The sequence below is a fragment of the Zosterops lateralis genome (assembly GCF_965231275.1).
Source record: "Zosterops lateralis genome assembly, chromosome: 5".
NCBI lineage: Eukaryota > Metazoa > Chordata > Aves > Passeriformes > Zosteropidae > Zosterops > Zosterops lateralis.
Genome location: NC_139766.1, coordinates 32,934,621 through 32,952,091, shown reverse-complemented (window position 1 = coordinate 32,952,091; position 17,471 = coordinate 32,934,621). Strand labels below are relative to the sequence as shown.

Sequence of the window (17,471 nt, the reverse complement as noted above, 5' to 3'; positions counted from 1 at the left end):
CACAGCTATTACATTGAGTTGGAAATCCTGTTGGTCCTGTCCCATCCGTATGCAGCCTGAATCCTAATGTTTGTTAGAATAGATGCTAAGCTGCTTCACTATTCCCGGGCTTTGCTTATTCTGTGAAAAGGAATGTATTCTTGGCATAAAGTATAGTCATTAAAACTGGCCTATACTTTGTGCAATTATTTAACGCACTGTAATTTCACATGAATACACGGCAACTCTGAGACCAGATAAAGTTAACCTCTTTTATTACTTGCCTAAAATCGTACCCATTTTCCCGCTTAAGAATTTGGAGGGATTTGTTCATAGTAACAGGGAGCTTAATCATTTGTGCCAATAATTAATCAGTACTGCATAGAGCAAATAATGATCTATTCTATGAGCACAGAAAAATATATTATTTTACACAGCTGTGTTTGCACACATGAGATGCACTCATCTCTTGTTACTTTGAAAAAAAAAAATTAAAACCAAACTTAATTTTGTCTGGCCTGCAGGTATTTAGAGGATTGGTGCATTTATTTCCTGCCTGTACAGGTAAGTGGTGTCTCAAGTGTCAGGCCAATCAAAGATGCCACTTTGTTAAGAATTATGTTCCCCAGGTAATGTTGCTGTTCCACTCCATGTGCAATTACAGTATTTGTGCTGTTCTTAAGGCCTGTTCCCAATAAGTGTCCCTTGTTTGTATTGTTTTTTTTCTTTTTGTATTATTACAATATTTAAATCACTTGTGCTTTTTCTTTATCTGTTTCAACAGAGGGCTGCCCTGGTTTGTGCAACAGCAATGGGAGATGCACACTGGACCAAAATGGCTGGCACTGTGTGTGCCAGCCAGGATGGAGGGGAGCAGGTTGTGACGTAGCCATGGAAACTCTCTGCACTGACAGTAAGGACAACGAAGGAGGTAAGAGACCCCAACTGGATCTTTAACTGGGGAGAACATATTGAGGAATGGAGGTTTTTCAGTCAGATGTTTAAATACTGCCATGAGAACCACACACACATTTGACTGGCTCTTACATCTATATGAATATGCCATGGTCTTCAGTGCTTCCTTTTGGTATATCAGCAAAGCTGCTTGTGGTGGGTGAGACAGGTACTTAGAAAAAGATAGGTGTCACCTTTTAGTTTCCCTGCAGTGTTCTTTTATGCTGGAAAAAAACATAGTTTCAACTCAGTGAACTGTTGTAGAGGGGAAGAAAAGGAAGTAGTTCAAAATTTCAGTGACCTCACAAGGAAATTCTCCCAAGAGAATGGACTGAACTGGGGGGTTAAAATTTTGAACTATAATGCAGTTACTGGAAACAATTGGTTGCTCAGCCTACAGAAATCTTATCTCTTCATAGTCTGTGAATGCTCACATAACAGGATGCTTCCAGAAGGTTTTTTTTGTTTTGTTTTGTTTTGTTTGTTTGTTTGATTGTTTTTGCTTACTTTTCTACAGTCTGTCATTCAGGTGACAGGTAACAATCTGCAGAGATGCAGGCAGGACTGCTAACCTATGGAATCAATCTACGATTATTGTTGTAGTCTAGGGAACCTAGAGGAGCTGTGACTTAGCATGATTCCAGAATCACATTAAAAAACTCCACAAAAACAAGATTAAATGTGAATGCAGTCCACATAATCATAGATCAACATAATGCTTTTATTGTCTGTCTTTCTTCCCCTTCTCTCATCAATTCTTTTTGCTCTACACCTTCAGATTCAGAGAAGAGATAAAAACTCCATTAGGGCCTCTGGATGATGATAAAGTCATCTGGGACTTTGTCTTTCTGTTTTAGAATGTGTTTGCCTCTGCAGTCGCTGGTTGACTCTTTGCTCTCATATCCGTACTGCAGCTGGGATCTTAGATATCATAAACTATAAATAACAGCAGCATTTACTTCCTGAGGAAAAAAAAATAACACTGTTAAAACTGTCCTTCTGTTTATAACTGTACACATCATTTGGCTTGTCATCCTTCTCCATTATATATTATATATTTTGAGGCAGGTTTCCATACTTAGGGACCTAAACAGTCTGACCCAGATTCCAGCAGAGTTTTACTTGTTTGGGGAATTAAGTTAAGGTGGGCCAAGGAATTACAAGATAAGGATAAAAGAGAAACCTGCGAACATGAAGAGAGACAAAACAAGGAGGAGGAGAAACTAGATGGAAGCACAAACAACTTGAAGAAAAAGAATAGATTATCTGGGGTGGGGGGGGGAAGGAAAATACATTAAAAGCCCAATAGCAGACTAAAATATTCAGTAAATGTTAAAGATCATATAAGGATGTGACACATGGCAGCAAGAGTCACGAGCAGGTAACGGAGCAGTAGGAGGAAGAACAAGGTGAACAGGAATGCATGTAAATCGAACAAGAGAAAAGAAGTTGCTCCTTCAGACTGAAAACAGTAATAGCTTTTTGTGGGGAAAAGGCACCAAGGAATTGGAGCAGAACAATCCAACAGGACGACTTATAGAAAAAGGAATGATTTTTGGGGGAAATAACTAATGCTATATTGTGTTGCTTTTTTCTCTCTCACATTTCCTTTTTCATATTGCCTTTATGGACATCATTTTGCGCATATGCATGAGGAAGGGGTTAGCCAAGCACTTGTTTTACTCTGATTGGCCTGTATAATGCTATTTGTCAATGGCATTTCTCTTATTTTTATTTGTATGCTTCAGTACAGTGCATATTCACTTCACTCTTTGACTGTGGCTGAGGAGGAGGGTTAAAATTTAACAAATCAATTAAAAATGGAAGTATACCTAAGAAATTAGGGAAAGAAAGTATGCTTTGTAAGCTACCTGGAAAGAGAAGTATTACTTTCCTTTCCTGCAATCAACTCACTAATCTCCAAGCAAGCCATTAAAATTTCAGACAACCACAGGGAATGACACAAGTATTCTTCTGCTGTATTTGTTTATTGTGGGAGATTAGGTTATCTGAGCACTTGTGCTGAATTTATGTTATGACTGCGGGTAGTGTGATCTACATCTCACTCGGTGGTTATATAATTAAAGTTATCTCAGTTGTTGTCTGTTTGATAGGCCGTGGTTAGTGTTTATGCTTTATCCTATACTGGGTAGAATATATTTCAGATATTAATATGAGCACAGTTCATGAATAAAAGTGTCTGCTGTTCCTTTGATTCTTAGCTCTTTCTGGGACTGATTATTCAAATTCTGTGAACATAAGTATCCTAAGAATCCCAGTGGGAATATTCTCCATAGGAAATCCGAATGGCATCAAGACATACCTGAGTATTTCCCTTAAAGATACTATTGGCATATGATGGGATGATTATTACTTATCTTCCTTTTAATACAGATTTTTCAGAGTCTTGGTTATCATTTCCATTCCTGTTATGGCTCACTCTTGATTTTCCCCTGTGTTTGAGTGGATTTTGCTTTACGTTTTAGCAGCCCACAAGAAAAGTGTGTGCGTTAAGCAGATCTTAGTCTGAATAAAAACTCCTGATGAAATTGTGAGGAGAGGGTAGTCAGAGCTGTCTGTGAGTAGAATAAACCTAACTTCTTGGGGAAAAGAGGTGTCACTATTATACTTGCACAAAGGGGGCTATGCTTTGTTATCACTGTAGGAAGAATAAGAAACAGGAAGAGTCACTGTTTACTCTTTCATTTAGATGGGTCCTTATTGAACAGATTCCATAGTTAAGTTTGCTTTTTATTAGCTCCTATCCAATTATTTAGAGTAGCTACAGGTTTCCACGAGCAAGATTTTAAGGGATCATTAATATTCTTTCTTTGCTGAAATGAAAATAAGTACTGTAATAAAGCAAAGCATACTTAGCACTACTGCATTTTTTTTAATTGCTTGCATAGTGTAGGACAGCATGTTCCTGGTAAACGTCACAAGATAGTACAAATTCAGCCTAAAGATTGCCTAAACCTCTTCTCTGATAGTGGCTAATAGCTGTTGCTTAGCAAAACATTATAATAGGGTAGATGAACTTACATTTTCTTTTGTATGCTAACAGGCTGCTAAATAAAATGAGGAATTACAGCCACAGAATGTTTTGAATATCAGAAGAGTTTCTAAGTGCAAAGATAACGCAAGTTAAGGAAATCTCAGGAAGTATCTACTTGAACTAGGAGTGATACAGTGGCATGCTCACTCTCATTCTCTGGCTTGTGCTCTGACACTTCCCATTATTCTTCAGCTTTTTGAATGCATCTATGGTAGCTGGTCAATGCTGGGTTCACAGTGGCTCCAAGATTTTGTTCTGGAGTGAGAACTCATTTGGAGCCCCATCTTTCATGTTTTAGGCTTCTTCATTCAACAGTAAAGTTGAATTTTGGTATACTATAGGTATGCTTGTAGAGATACTGCAATAGTAACATTGAGCAAGGTCCTTGCACGCTGTTTAGGAATTAATCAAGGGTTGTTTGTGCTTTTCTGGTTTTTCTGACCAAGTGTTCCTACAAGCAGTCAATTTGATGTCTATGATTGAGTCCATTCATTATAGCATGTTGCAAAATTGAGGTATGTAAGGATAAGTGAGATTCATTTATACAGTTTTCTTTCCTTTCCTGTCTCTTGCCTTAGTTTGCCAGTCACCAGAACTGTCTTGGTGAAATGGCCAGCATCATAGTTCCAAAGCTATATTCTTCCTATGTAGGCACTGAATTTCATTCTATGGAGATTTTTGTTCACTAAGTACATGACCAGCCTATTTACCAAGAATGGGATTTATGTAGATCCTTGGCTACCATCTCTCCTTGACACAGGCAGATCCTTTGCCCAGGACTTACTTGGTCCCTGTATTTTTCTTCTTTCCAGCAGTTTTATTCCGTTCAAAAGCAAACAGTCCCACTGATACATCTTATTTTTTAGGCATGCATTGTGGAGGTCCTCTGCCTTGACTCCTCTCATTTAATCACAGAAGGAGAGCCTGGAGAAGAGAAAGCTCCGGTTGGGTTAAAAGTGACCTTAAAGATCATCTAGTTGAAATCCCCCTGCCATGAATGGAGACACTTTCCACTATACCAGGTTGCTCAAAACACCATCCAGTCTGGTTTAAATACTCCCAGAGATGGTGAATCCACAACTTCTCTGGGCAACCTGTTCCAGTGTCTCACCTCCCTCGGAGTAAATAATTTCTTCCTTATATCTAATCTAACTCTGCCTCTTTCAGTTCAAAGCCGTCCTTGTCCCATCACCAAAGTCCCTCTCCAAGTGTTGAAGGCCCTCTTCTGGTACTTGGAGGATGCTACAAGGTGTCCTTGGAGCTTCCTTTCTTCAGGCTGAACAACCCCAAGTCACTCAGCCTGTCATCATAGGAAAGGTGCTCCAGACCCCAGTCATCTTCCTGGCCTCCTCTGGACTCACTTTAACAGGTCCATGTCATTCTTACTCTGGGGGCCCCAGCACTGGAGGCAGAACTCCAGGTGGGGTCTCACGAGAGCAGAGCTTTAGTGGTTTTATGAATCTCTCTAAATAAGCTATTTCCTCAACAGTCCATGCTCCACTGCAATTCAGTGCATTTTACAACAAAGGGAAAAGTAAGATTAGTCAAGATTTTTATAGCTAGACTTTAGTTTTTGAGGAAGAAAACAATAAAGTAGTCATTACATCTTTTGTAAAAAGAACCACTTATATCTAGAACAAAAAATATAAATAGCCTTCTGAGACTAATAATGACTGTCCAGCTGCCTGTAGGAGTTTCTATTTTCTTTATAATTTCACTGTCATATTTGAGTGATATAACTGACAAGGCACAGTTGAGCCTAGTCTCATATTTTTCAGGCTAAACAAAATTCATCAATAATTTTGCAGAGCCATTTCAGAAAGGAAATTTTACTCTGCTTCCCACAGTGCAATAGAGTACTTGACTTAGTGGTACTAGATAGCTCTAGCCACATAAGTACAGAGAAAGAATGAAAAATGTTTTCTCAAGTTATAAGGAGCCAGATTCATAACCATCCGTCACTCGCCTGGGCAAGTTACTGATAAACTCCACAGGAAAATAACAAACAGCATATCCCTGTATCTTGGCTGGGGAAAATGAGATTCTTTCTCTGATTGATGTTAGTGGAGAGGCTTGTAAAAATGCATTTCCAGCTGATTAGTTCAGAAGGTGTCAATCTCATACAGTTTTATGACCTGTAGACTATACTCCAGATGTACATTTGCTTTTTATAAACTAACAAAGATGAATGGAGAAATTTGAGCATTTCTTTGGCAACTGCACCAGATATTGCATGGGGGACCACTCAGATAAATAAAACCCCAGAAATATTCTTTTAACCATCAGTACCCCCAGCTTTGACACTGATCCAGGCTTCTGGAGTTAAAACCAACAAGGGAGTTCAGTGCTTCACCTGGGAAAGGGTTTCATATTTTACAAGAATGAGACTAGAAAATCAAAAGTGTCACAGCCTATTTCAGGTTGGAAGGGCCTCTGGAAACCAACCAGTCCTACCCCCTGCTCAAAGCCAGATTAGCTAGAGCAGGTTTTCAGGTATGTCCACAGTTGGGTTTTGAATGTCTCCAGGGATGAAGACTTCACAACTTCCCTGAGCAATGTATTGCAGTACCTAGCCACTTTCACAGTAAAAAACATTTTTTTGCCGTTTAGACCAAAATTCCTGTGATTCAGTCTGTGCCTATTGCCTCTTTCCTCTTGCTGGGCACCACTGGAAAGTGAGATTTTTCCACCCTCCCATCTGGTATCTGTAGACATTGATAAAATCCCCCTTGAGCTTTGTCTTCTCCAGGCTCTGCAGTCTCAACTCTCTCAGCATTTCCATGTAGGAGAGATGTGTCCAGCCCTTAACAGTCTTCATGGCCCTTCAGTGAGTTTTCTTTAGTCTGTCCATGTCTATCTGAATGGCAATGTGACCCTCTGGCATATTCTCATCCCAGGAAAAATCAATGTTCTTTTTTGTCTCTTAAAAAAATTTAAACTTTAATATACTTAACGATGCTTTTTTCAGCCCGTTTATTTTCCCTGAACTGATTTCAAAGTCAGGGAAGTTAAATAAGAATTTTAGATGTGTGAAAGAACAGAAATCCCACTCCTTTACTATTTTTCCAGTCCTCTAACTGATCCACATAGCACAGCAATACTTAGAAGAATACCTTTAGAAGATCTCTGTTTACTTACACTCTTTCAACATATGATTGAAAAAAAAATGAATGATATTTTTCCCTTCAGAAAAGAGTTTTTCTCTAAAGGCAGATTCTTTTGTGAGACAAGCAGTCATGGGTTTCCTCTGAGTGCTGCATTGGTATATTTTTCAGTTCAGTGCATCAAGCAAGCTCCCTCTCTAATCTAAATTGAATAATAAAATGTTTGAGCTATTTTAGTCTTGCTGTTCTTTTGGGGAAACAATTATCAGCTCTGTGATACCAGATTACATTCATCTAGAAATTTTCTGTAGCTGACATTTCCAGGCTCATTTTCCTTATGACTTTACTTAAAGCAAATTAGTAGTTACCAATCTGATCTTGATTTTAATCTTTCATCAAATTAGATTTCCAGTGATGTGACAGATCTAATGTTCCACATAAGGGAATATTTCCAAACATAAGCATAAAAGCACCTATGTGTTTAAATCTTGTTTATACTGGCCAGCATTTCCCATCAGTTTATTCAGAATAAAATCTAAATGTTAAATACAGGTTTTGTTCTCTCATACATTTTCATGTAAAAAATTTGTGTAAATTGCCTTGCCACTAGCAACAAAATCTTTCTGCCAAGGTACAAAGGAATCCACCTTGATAAATGTTGTGAAATATTTAAAGCTACTTGCAGCGTAGATATTGCTAAAAAAACTTGAGGAAAACAGCAGGCTGGGAGTTACTTGTTTCTTTTCTCTAGCAAGTCAAATAACCTCACATAAAAGCTAATTAGGCCCACCTAAATTGTTTAATATTTATAAGTTAACAGTGTATGCTGAGCCTGAGTGCCTTCATTTTCTGGTTTGTTCAACATGTTTTTAGAAAAGTATTGAATAAATAGGTTCATTTTTACATGATACTGAGTATATTCAGCTTGCATGGATTTCCATGGGAGTTTAAGAACTCAGTGGAAACAAGCTCTCTTTCTTTAATTGAAAGCGAATTCATTAAAATCTTAATTATAAGTATTCTTTCATACTGCATAATTTTTTTTTCATCTCCCTGCTGGCTGGCTCATTCCAATGCACTGGGGCAGGAAGAGGAGTTTGTTCATTTGTGTGACTTTCTGCCAACAGATGGGCTAGTTGACTGTATGGATCCTGACTGCTGTTTGCAGAGTTCTTGCCAAAACCAGCCTTATTGTCGTGGACTGCCTGATCCCCAGGATATCATCAGCCAAAGCCAACAGTCCCCATCTCTGCAAGCTGCCAAAGCCTTCTATGACCGGATCAGTTTCCTCATCGGAGCCGACAGCACCCATGTCATACCTGGGGAAAGCCCCTTTAATAAGAGGTGAGCATGACTCATCTTGTACTCACGGACACAAAAGAAACTGGAGAGTGTGAGATTCCTGTGAGGAGAAGATCTTCTATGACTGCAAATTTCTGGTGTGGATTTTGAGCAAAGACCTTTTCTCTTAATATATCAAATTGCTTGTTTTGTCTCATTTCTTGCAAAATTCAATTTACCAGTGCCACTAGGTTACAGAGGGTACTTGCCATGCTTAGTATCTGTAGTCTAACAGGGCACTTCATTAATGATTAAATAAATCTTTATTTAACCAGTTGATTTGGGCTAGCACAGTTGGAAACATATCAAAGCAATGAAAACACTTCAGAAGGAAAAGCAAAGGTGCACTTTTTAAACTGAGCTCACTAAATAATATAAATTATGAATTAATGTAATAGAACTGTTAAGTGCACGACAGTATAATTGCATAAACTATTTGACTGGTGCTCTATGAAGCAGTAATGACCTGAAAATAAGCCAGTAACAGGAAGCAGGTGTCTGGGATCTCACTGAGTGAAAGAGGATGATTTACACTAGAACTACTGCGTTTGCAGTAATTTAACAGCATTAATGTGTTTGGGCACAGCAGTTGATTAAAAGTTGTTGCACCAATGTTCCTTATTGCTTTTTTAAATTTTGTACTTCGTAGTCCCTGCAGTTTTACAGATTGCTTTGATACTAATTGAAAAGTACATTTTTTCTTTAAGAGTCTGCCAGAAATATGACTTAGAGTGAGAACATATAAAGTTTGAGTTCTTAAAATTCTTCAGTTAATTTCTCATCTTAGTAACTCAGTACAGACAAAATAAACCGAAGTAAAATCAACAATACTGAAACAAAATTATTTGCGGATTCTAAGGCATTTGCTTATACACTGTAAATTATGTGAACCTGTGAAAGGGTCAGAGTCTGAGGAATGTGTTTTAAATGATAGTTGATATCATGTGAAGAGCAGTGGGTGGTGAGTTAGGGTGCATGTGTGTGTTCATTCACTAGCTTTTTTTCATGCAAAAAAAACCAGAACCCCCCAAACTTGTAATTTGATCCTGCATCTTTTTCATAGTCTTGCATCTGTTATAAGAGGCCAAGTATTAACTGCTGATGGAACACCACTCATTGGAGTCAATGTTTCCTTCCTACACTATCCAGACTATGGATATACAATCACTCGCCAGGATGGAATGTAAGTTCCTTTTGAAGCACGTATAATGCAGAAAGACAGCAAAGGTGTTACTAAAGAGCTGCTTGTGAAACTGAGATAATAAAATAATGGGGAAAAAAGACATTACCAAACTGATTGACTAAAGTTCTACTTTGTACGTTCTTAAAATGTAAAACATGCTGATTATGATATACTTTAAAAGTAGAAGGATTTGCTGAATTTAAACTCAGCATCCCAAATTCTCTGTTCTCTCTGTGCAGTATAATGTAATGTAATTTAATTGATTTCTCCATTGTTCCCAGTAGAGCCATTCTGCATTCAGAGCAGTACAATGGAATGAAGAATCAATCAGTAAAATAGAGGCTGTGGATGGCTTTGGGAATTTGCTGACTAGCTAGCCCTCTTGGGGTTTCTTCCTAGGTTTGACTTGGTAGCAAATGGTGGTGCCTCTCTGACACTGGTGTTTGAGCGATCACCGTTCCTGACACAGTATCACACCGTATGGATTCCTTGGAATGTCTTTTATGTCATGGATACCCTTGTCATGAAGAAGGAAGAGAATGACATTCCCAGCTGTGATCTAAGTGGATTTGTAAGGCCAAACCCTGTTATTGTGTCATCGCCTTTATCCACTTTCTTTAGAATTTCTCCTGAAGATAGTCCTATCATCCCAGAGACACAGGTAAGGTGTGCTTCAAATAAATACAGTTTTATCCCAGGCTAGTGGTCAGCAACCAGAAGAAAAACAGTACACTCCTGTTTATAAATAAGTAATTCTGAGTAAGTGCTAGGAATTTGCAACATGCGATTATTTTCAGACCAATTTATTTATTCTATGGGATGATTTTTAAAATTTCATCTGAAAAGGAAAAGTAAGAAAGCTGTATGTGCACATCAGTTTTACATTTGTTTGCATCACTTCATTTAAGGAATGCATTTAGCATGCAAGCAGTGGCCCGTAAAAAGGACACACTATAGTGCATTGGCCTTGTAGAATTGCTCTCTTGTTAGAGGTCACCTCAGGTACTGAAAACAAAAGGTGTTTTTCCACTGTTTTTCCTAAAGACACACATAGTTTGAATTATCTGTTTATTCCTGATAAATAGCATGACATACAGATTTCGATAAAGTAGAAGAGCTCTCTGCAACACTGAAGACAAGCCAGTGAGCTTGTGGTCTAATCAACTTCTTCAGAACTTGTCATACTGAAAGTAAGGCTTAACATCCAAAGCATAATTTAAGTGGACAAAACTATGGATGAAATGGTTTTTTAAAAAAATTTTCAAGATAGGTGTATTAGATTACTCCATCTCAAATAATAATCATGAATACCAGTAGTCTCTTGGCTTGTAAAGCATTTCAGTTGCATTTTAAGAAGTAATATATGTTTCAGTGTTGATTTTTGAACTTTTCCTAGTGAAACAATACTTTCTGCTTCCCTCTTTCTCTCTTTCTCTTCTTCTTGCTCCTACTTCCACAGTGTCATAATTACATAGAGCACCGTTTTTCACATTCACTAAGAAATGTCCTTGCCTCTTCAAGAGAAACACAGAAAATGTATTCAAATGTTTTCATGCAGAGCTCTTAAGAAAAGAGCTAAATCATTAAGCAATTCATGGTAGGAGCCAGGTTTAAAGGGAAAATGTAAGAAAATTACAACTAAACACTCACACAAATCTAGACTATGCCAGGAAATTGTTGCTTTTATCCTCACTATCATTTCTGTGCCTTTGATAGCTGCAAGTCAATTAAAAGAAAGTATTTGCAAAACAGAGTCCACTGAAAAACAGTTCTGATTTACTTGTTTTGGCAACAGATGATAGATTCAGTTCCTGAAATTATGGAAAATGGCTTAGACAGATATAATTCAAGAAAACAGGTATGATAGAAGAATGTCAGAAAACACAAATTAAAAAAAAAAAAACACTTGCAGTATATAGGTAAACAAGTTATTTCATGAGCAGTGGGACTAATGAGGTCTGGATTCCTACTCATTCCCACCCACTGCTGTATTCCCATCAGTCTGTCACATCCAGTCCTTCCCCACAGGCTGCATTCAGCCTTTTCTTCTTTCTCACAGGAGTCACCAGTTGACTGCTTCTTCCCTACCGGAACCCTTTTTCTTAACAAACATAAAGGAACAGAATTATCTTTAGAGATTTCTACTGTTACTTAAAATGTGGTTGAAGTTGTCTACCAGGCTCAAAATTTGTGAGGTAGGAGGTCTGATAGGCAGGACTGTTGGGTCAAGTTGTCTCCCTAGGAAACCAGCTGGAAAGAAAGATATTCTCAGTGGATCCTGGGCACTTGGTGCTGTTGGGTGATTTATGATGAGGGAAAATGGTACTCCTGTTATATATGCAAAAATCCAGCTCAGTACTATGTAAAAAAAAATTAGCAGCATTTTCTTCTACATTCTTTGCTTATCCCACACATAAAAATCCCACACATAAATTCCCCTCACATAATTTTCTGCTTCAGCAAGTGGGAGCTGCACAACTGTGAGTGGCATGTACCCCTTCAGGTCAGGTTCCCCTCAGAAATGCTTAATGCTCAACAATCTGTCACCCCAAAAAAATCACTCCTCTCAGAAAAGATGGGCAGAACCAGATTCTATTCAAAAGTGTATGTTCAGCTCCAGAGGAACTGTTGCTGATCTTTTTATATAAAAAGGGGTAATGCCAGTTTAAAGGCTTATGAGACTGGAGGAAGACACAGAGAAATAAGTAACTCCCCATGTTCTTGCAGTCAGTATTAGGCACCCTGTTCGTTTGCGGTGACAGCACTCACCATCATTTACTGCAGGAGAAAATAATGTGCTGCTGTAATCATCATCCCTTGAAGTGCTTCATCATCCCTTGGAGATAATGTTTCCAAGAGTGTACTTAGTGGCTTATGAATCCCAAATTGATCAGAGGGGGAATTAAAGTCTGTGCCAAAAGAGCAGCATGAAAGAAAACTGGAAAAAAAAAAAAAAAAAAGGGCAAGCAAGGGGAAAGAACAAACACAGTGGGTAAAGAGGTGATCACAGACCCAACAGATCATTACTCAAGAGGGTTGATAATAACATGTTAACTAAATTTGGACTGCTTAGGCATGATTTTATCTACTATTAATTGCAAGTTACCATGCTTTGCCTAGACTTAAGTAGCTGAGATTAATCAGTATGGAATGAGGCAATAAGCTGCATGCAGATGAGGGAGTTCAGGTTAAGCTGGAACTGCTTTTATGCATTAGGTAATATTGTTACTCTCTTTTTCCTAATAATTTCCTAAAATGATCTGTTTTCCATATATTGCCATGTGGTCTGGCAGAAACCCATGTGAGTCACAGTGAGCACGTCTGAAACTGAGTCTTTGAGGGTTTCCCTCTCCTAAACTTCTATTATCCACTGTTACATGTGCTTGCAAGATTCCTTTTGCAGGTCCTGAGCCTCCTGTTTCCATCACTTCAAGTGTATGAGAGAATGAATACTGGATGTTTTCCTTCAAATCATATATGCATATATTCTTCTCCTCAGATTCTCTCTCACTACTGTCAGTAGTGTGGCAAAAGTTGGCAAAATTTATTTACCCAGAGGAATTCAGGATAAAATATGAGCCTGAATGACTTAATGAAAAAAATTATTGGTAATTTCAGGGTGGCTACTTTTCAGCAAAGAAATTGACCTATTTTAACATTTAAACTAACAACATAATAGAATATCTAAAAATCATAGTATTCTATGGATGCTGCACCCTAGTTTCACCTACCTAAAATCTTCAGAATTTCAAGTTCATACTGAGAAAAAAATGGAGATTTTTTATAGAACCAAATGTCTCCATTTATGTATCTCCTCCTTTCCCAGCACATTTTATGTTTTTTTTTTCTCTTTTGCCCTCTGTTTGAGACTTTATACACACCTTTTTCTTTATTCCATTATAGACACTTTTTTATATTTCTACACGAATGTGGCTTTTTCCTACCCCTCTTCTCTGTGGTACCTAAACCATGTTTTAAGTCTAGAAAGACCACGGTTTTTTACCCTTTTTATTTCTCCTTGATTTAAATGCTAATTTAAGAGCCTCAGTTATAGGGGAAGGCTTTTTTTTTTTAAGGAAAACATTTTTTCTGTCTTGAAATGTGCAGTTTCAGCTTCTAGTAAAGTATAATTTTGGTACTCCTTAATCTCAGCCTTTATGTAATAGCAGCAGTTGCCTGTATCTAAAAATGCCATCTTTACCCCTCTCAAACCTAGATCATGTTACATTTTAATGCAGCAACTCAGCTGTTACTTCTCAGCAAACAACCTTCTTCTGACACTAGGACTAAAGTTTGCACTCATTTGTGAAATTTATCCTCAAATCCTCCATTGAATTTGTTCAATTTGCCAAAAAAAAAAAAAAAAAATCACAGCAACACAGCAGGCATTTCTCCCCCTAACTGAATTACTTATTCAGTGCTCTGAATACCATCAGAGCATGTCAGCTGAATCATATTGTATTTTGGAGCAGGAAAGCTTTCTAGAGCCTGGAAGGCTTTAGTCCTGCTGGCCATGAGAGACAAGGAGCCTTGCCCAATTTATGTGACTTGGACACCAGCTTGAACTCTAAGGACAACAAACTCTGAAAATTGAGGTGACCCTCATCTCAGTCCCCTAAGTTAAATATTTTATAGCTGTCCTTAGGAGAAGCTTGATCATCCATAAGTAAAATGTCAGCTGTTAGAATTTGGTGGTTGGGCAATAACTCAGTCCCCTTAGGGTATCAACCTTTCTGAAGGTAGTTTGACGCTCAGTCTGGAAAAGGTGAAGTACAGACAGTGTGGTTGTGTTGGTGATTCCTGATGTGACTTTCGTTCCCGGTGACTTTCCCGATTGCTTTACAATTGATGTGTTGTCATGGCTCCCATAGGAGCTCTCTGCTGTGCCTGATGATTTACCTTTTTGGATGAACATTAAACTGTTTAATTCTCTTTGTAATGCTTGATTCTGGGAGAGAGATTGAGTTGCATAACCTTACCTATACATTTCTAAAGTTCTCAAGAAAATAAGTTACTACAGGGGATATTTTATGGAAAAAAGGAAGCTGTAAGTCAGATTTCCAGCAGGCATTTGAGGCTTCTGCAGAAACTAATAATAGGGGTTTAGGTTTTGTTTTAAACCTCGCTGAGAACTGCATGAGTGTCCTAGTTTCTAATTTGATAGTAATCCAAATACACAGTGGAATTTCTTGAAAATTGAAACTTCAAGGTGTCCTCTTTATTGCCTGTTATCTCAGCCAAGAGTACTGGAAGACCACCTATGTGTTTAACACTCTTCCACAGTTGCAGCTGTAAAAGAAGCAGTGGTCGTAACAGGAGACCACTGAAGTCCATTAAATTGTGTCCTATTACAAGCATATTGTTTCTTTTTCTCCTCTTGCTTACAGAGACCCCCATCTGTTAGACTAGTTTTAATGTGCAATATATGAGAGTCCTGCTGATGTCTCAAGGAGGAATTTGTCTTTTGTTCCTGGGTGGTTTGTGCTTTTCCTTCAAAGTCTCAGGAAAGGAATGTGTTCACAATCACTTACCTCTCTAGAGAGAGGTGGTTTTGTTCATGTAGAAAAGATTTGCCTGTTCTCTGGATTAGACACTGTCTGTATATTGAGCTGAGGGAAAGCAGACTAGATTTACAAAGAGAAATGAGGCCACACTCACCTCCTTCAAGGTGACTACTTGTTATTTCTTTTCAGCTAGGTTCATGACGGGAAACAAGGAAATATTCAAAGAATAAGAATTAAGAATGTAAAAATAGTAATTTCATTTGTCTTATCTTCCAATTCCTACTTTATTTCTTACAGGTCTATTATAGTCTTACTGGAGAACAACAGTTTTATGTCTACATGTATCAGATATAAATAATTATAATGCCAGACAATGAATCAAAATAGTATTTCTGAATTTTTGTTACTGTTATTGGGAAGGAAGTAGATATAACTAATACTGTATAAATCTTTCTGTAAATCCAACAAAAATGCTAATATAGAGGATGGTGTAGCACATGTGGCCTTCTTGGAGTATCAACCACGTTACTTCACCCTATTCAACACAGTCAGTTCTTTAGAAGCAGCGTCCAAGGATCTCTCTGACATAGAGAGCTAGCAGCACTTGTTTAGCAGCCAGATTTTGATCCCTGAAGACTTAAGCCTAGTATTTGTGACACTGCTCTTCCTGAAGTCTGCTTTCCACTAATACTAAATAATGTTTGGTCTTCAAAACCAGAAGACAGAAAAGTAAAATAAACCTTTCTTAATTTACCTGCCAAGAGTGTTCCTGTAACATCACTAAGGTTCTGGGCTTGTGCTTCAGCATTCTTTGCAACCTTTGCACTCTCCACCAAAGAAAATTATCTTTACAGATGTATCTAGCTACGTTTTTCTTCTTTTGTTTGTTTCAATAAACCAGGATACTTGGTAGCTGTTCACCCCAAGTGCTGGCTGCAATGTTTATGTTCTGACTGAGGCATAGAGCAATATAGGCTGCCTTTATCCACATTACACAGAAACATTTCACATCCATCCATCACCCACAAAAGCTCCTCAGCTCTGAGGAAATGACAAGGTAGAGGAGGGGAGGAACCTTTTTAAAATAAAATTGATTCATTCTACCTCTCTGAAATGTGAAAGTGATAAGCTGATATCTGAGTAGTGAATATTGATCAGAAAATATGGAAAAACTTCCCCTGAGGCATCCTACTTTTCTCTCTTCAAAATAAATGGGAGAATGCTCTAGTTTAAAGTATTTATAATCCACTGGTAATGCAAATAATAGAATACCTGGAAGTTCTTCTTGCTCCTACAGAAGACATTAGGCATCCCAACCCAAATCTCAACCTTTGCTCTCCTTAGAGGCTCTACTGCCTTTATTAAATATGCCTTTATTAGCTGGGACCTAGGTGGCAGCATAATAAGGAACAATTTTCACTTAGTTGAAATACACTTTTTTGCCTCTTCAGGAAAAATCAGTTTGGAATGTTTTCTCATGCTTTCTTTTCTCACCATAAAAATAAAGGAGATAATTTTGAAATGCTTCAGCAGAAAGTACCAACTAAGCAGCTTCAGTATAATGAAGAGTTATGCTTGACTTTCTAGAAAAAGTGTGAAATGTTATTGTTTATTTATGGCTTTTAAACCATGAAAGCCAAATATAGATGATATTTCCTAATGGATTGTCATGTAATATGTTAGGCAGGCTTTTATGATAGCTGCATTGTTTTGTTTAATTTCCAAATAATTACTGTATTTTTCTCTCAACAATGCATAGGTACTTCATGAAGAAACGACAATACCAGGAACTGATTTGAAGTTGTCATACTTGAGCTCCAGGGCTGCAGGATATAAATCTGTACTGAAGATTACTATGACCCAATCTATTATACCATTTAATTTAATGAAGGTTCATCTTATGGTGGCAGTGGTGGGAAGACTTTTCCAAAAATGGTTCCCTGCATCCCCAAATTTATCATATACCTTCATATGGGATAAAACTGATGCATACAATCAGAGGGTCTATGGATTATCTGAAGCTGTTGGTATGTGTTACAGAGGATTTTTGCACTTCTAGTGTTGTCTTAACCATAGGGAAGCACACCTCAAATGCTTGTATCCATTAAGTGGAAAGTGTTTTGCAGAATAAAATTTATCAGTGGATATTAAAACATATTAAAAATACTAATCTAAGCTTTGAATTATGAGAAAAAACTTCCTTCAGAAGGAAAAAGAAACCATTTTTCATTCACATGAGAAGTAACGTTTTTGACTTCTATTCCTTCCCATGAAGTATCTCTCAGCCTAATAATACATTATGGTGTTTAGTCTGGAACGCTCTCTGTACTTTAAGTAAAGCACAATAGCAG

General features: G+C 37.8%; 1 protein-coding gene across 3 annotated transcripts in view; it reads left to right on the top strand.

Annotated features, from left to right (window-relative positions):
* Positions 1–17,471, top strand: part of TENM3 (teneurin transmembrane protein 3) — a gene marked incomplete at its 5' end in the record, with an annotated part of 114,659 nt that overhangs the window by 51,710 nt on the left and 45,478 nt on the right. For all 3 annotated transcript variants that reach the window (XM_083860883.1, XM_083860882.1, XM_083860881.1), the window contains 5 exons: positions 764–910; positions 8,220–8,436; positions 9,497–9,616; positions 10,016–10,277; positions 16,880–17,147. In XM_083860883.1, the coding sequence (XP_083717009.1) occupies positions 764–910; positions 8,220–8,436; positions 9,497–9,616; positions 10,016–10,277; positions 16,880–17,147 (1,014 nt within the window). The remainder of the gene's footprint in view (positions 1–763; positions 911–8,219; positions 8,437–9,496; positions 9,617–10,015; positions 10,278–16,879; positions 17,148–17,471) is intronic.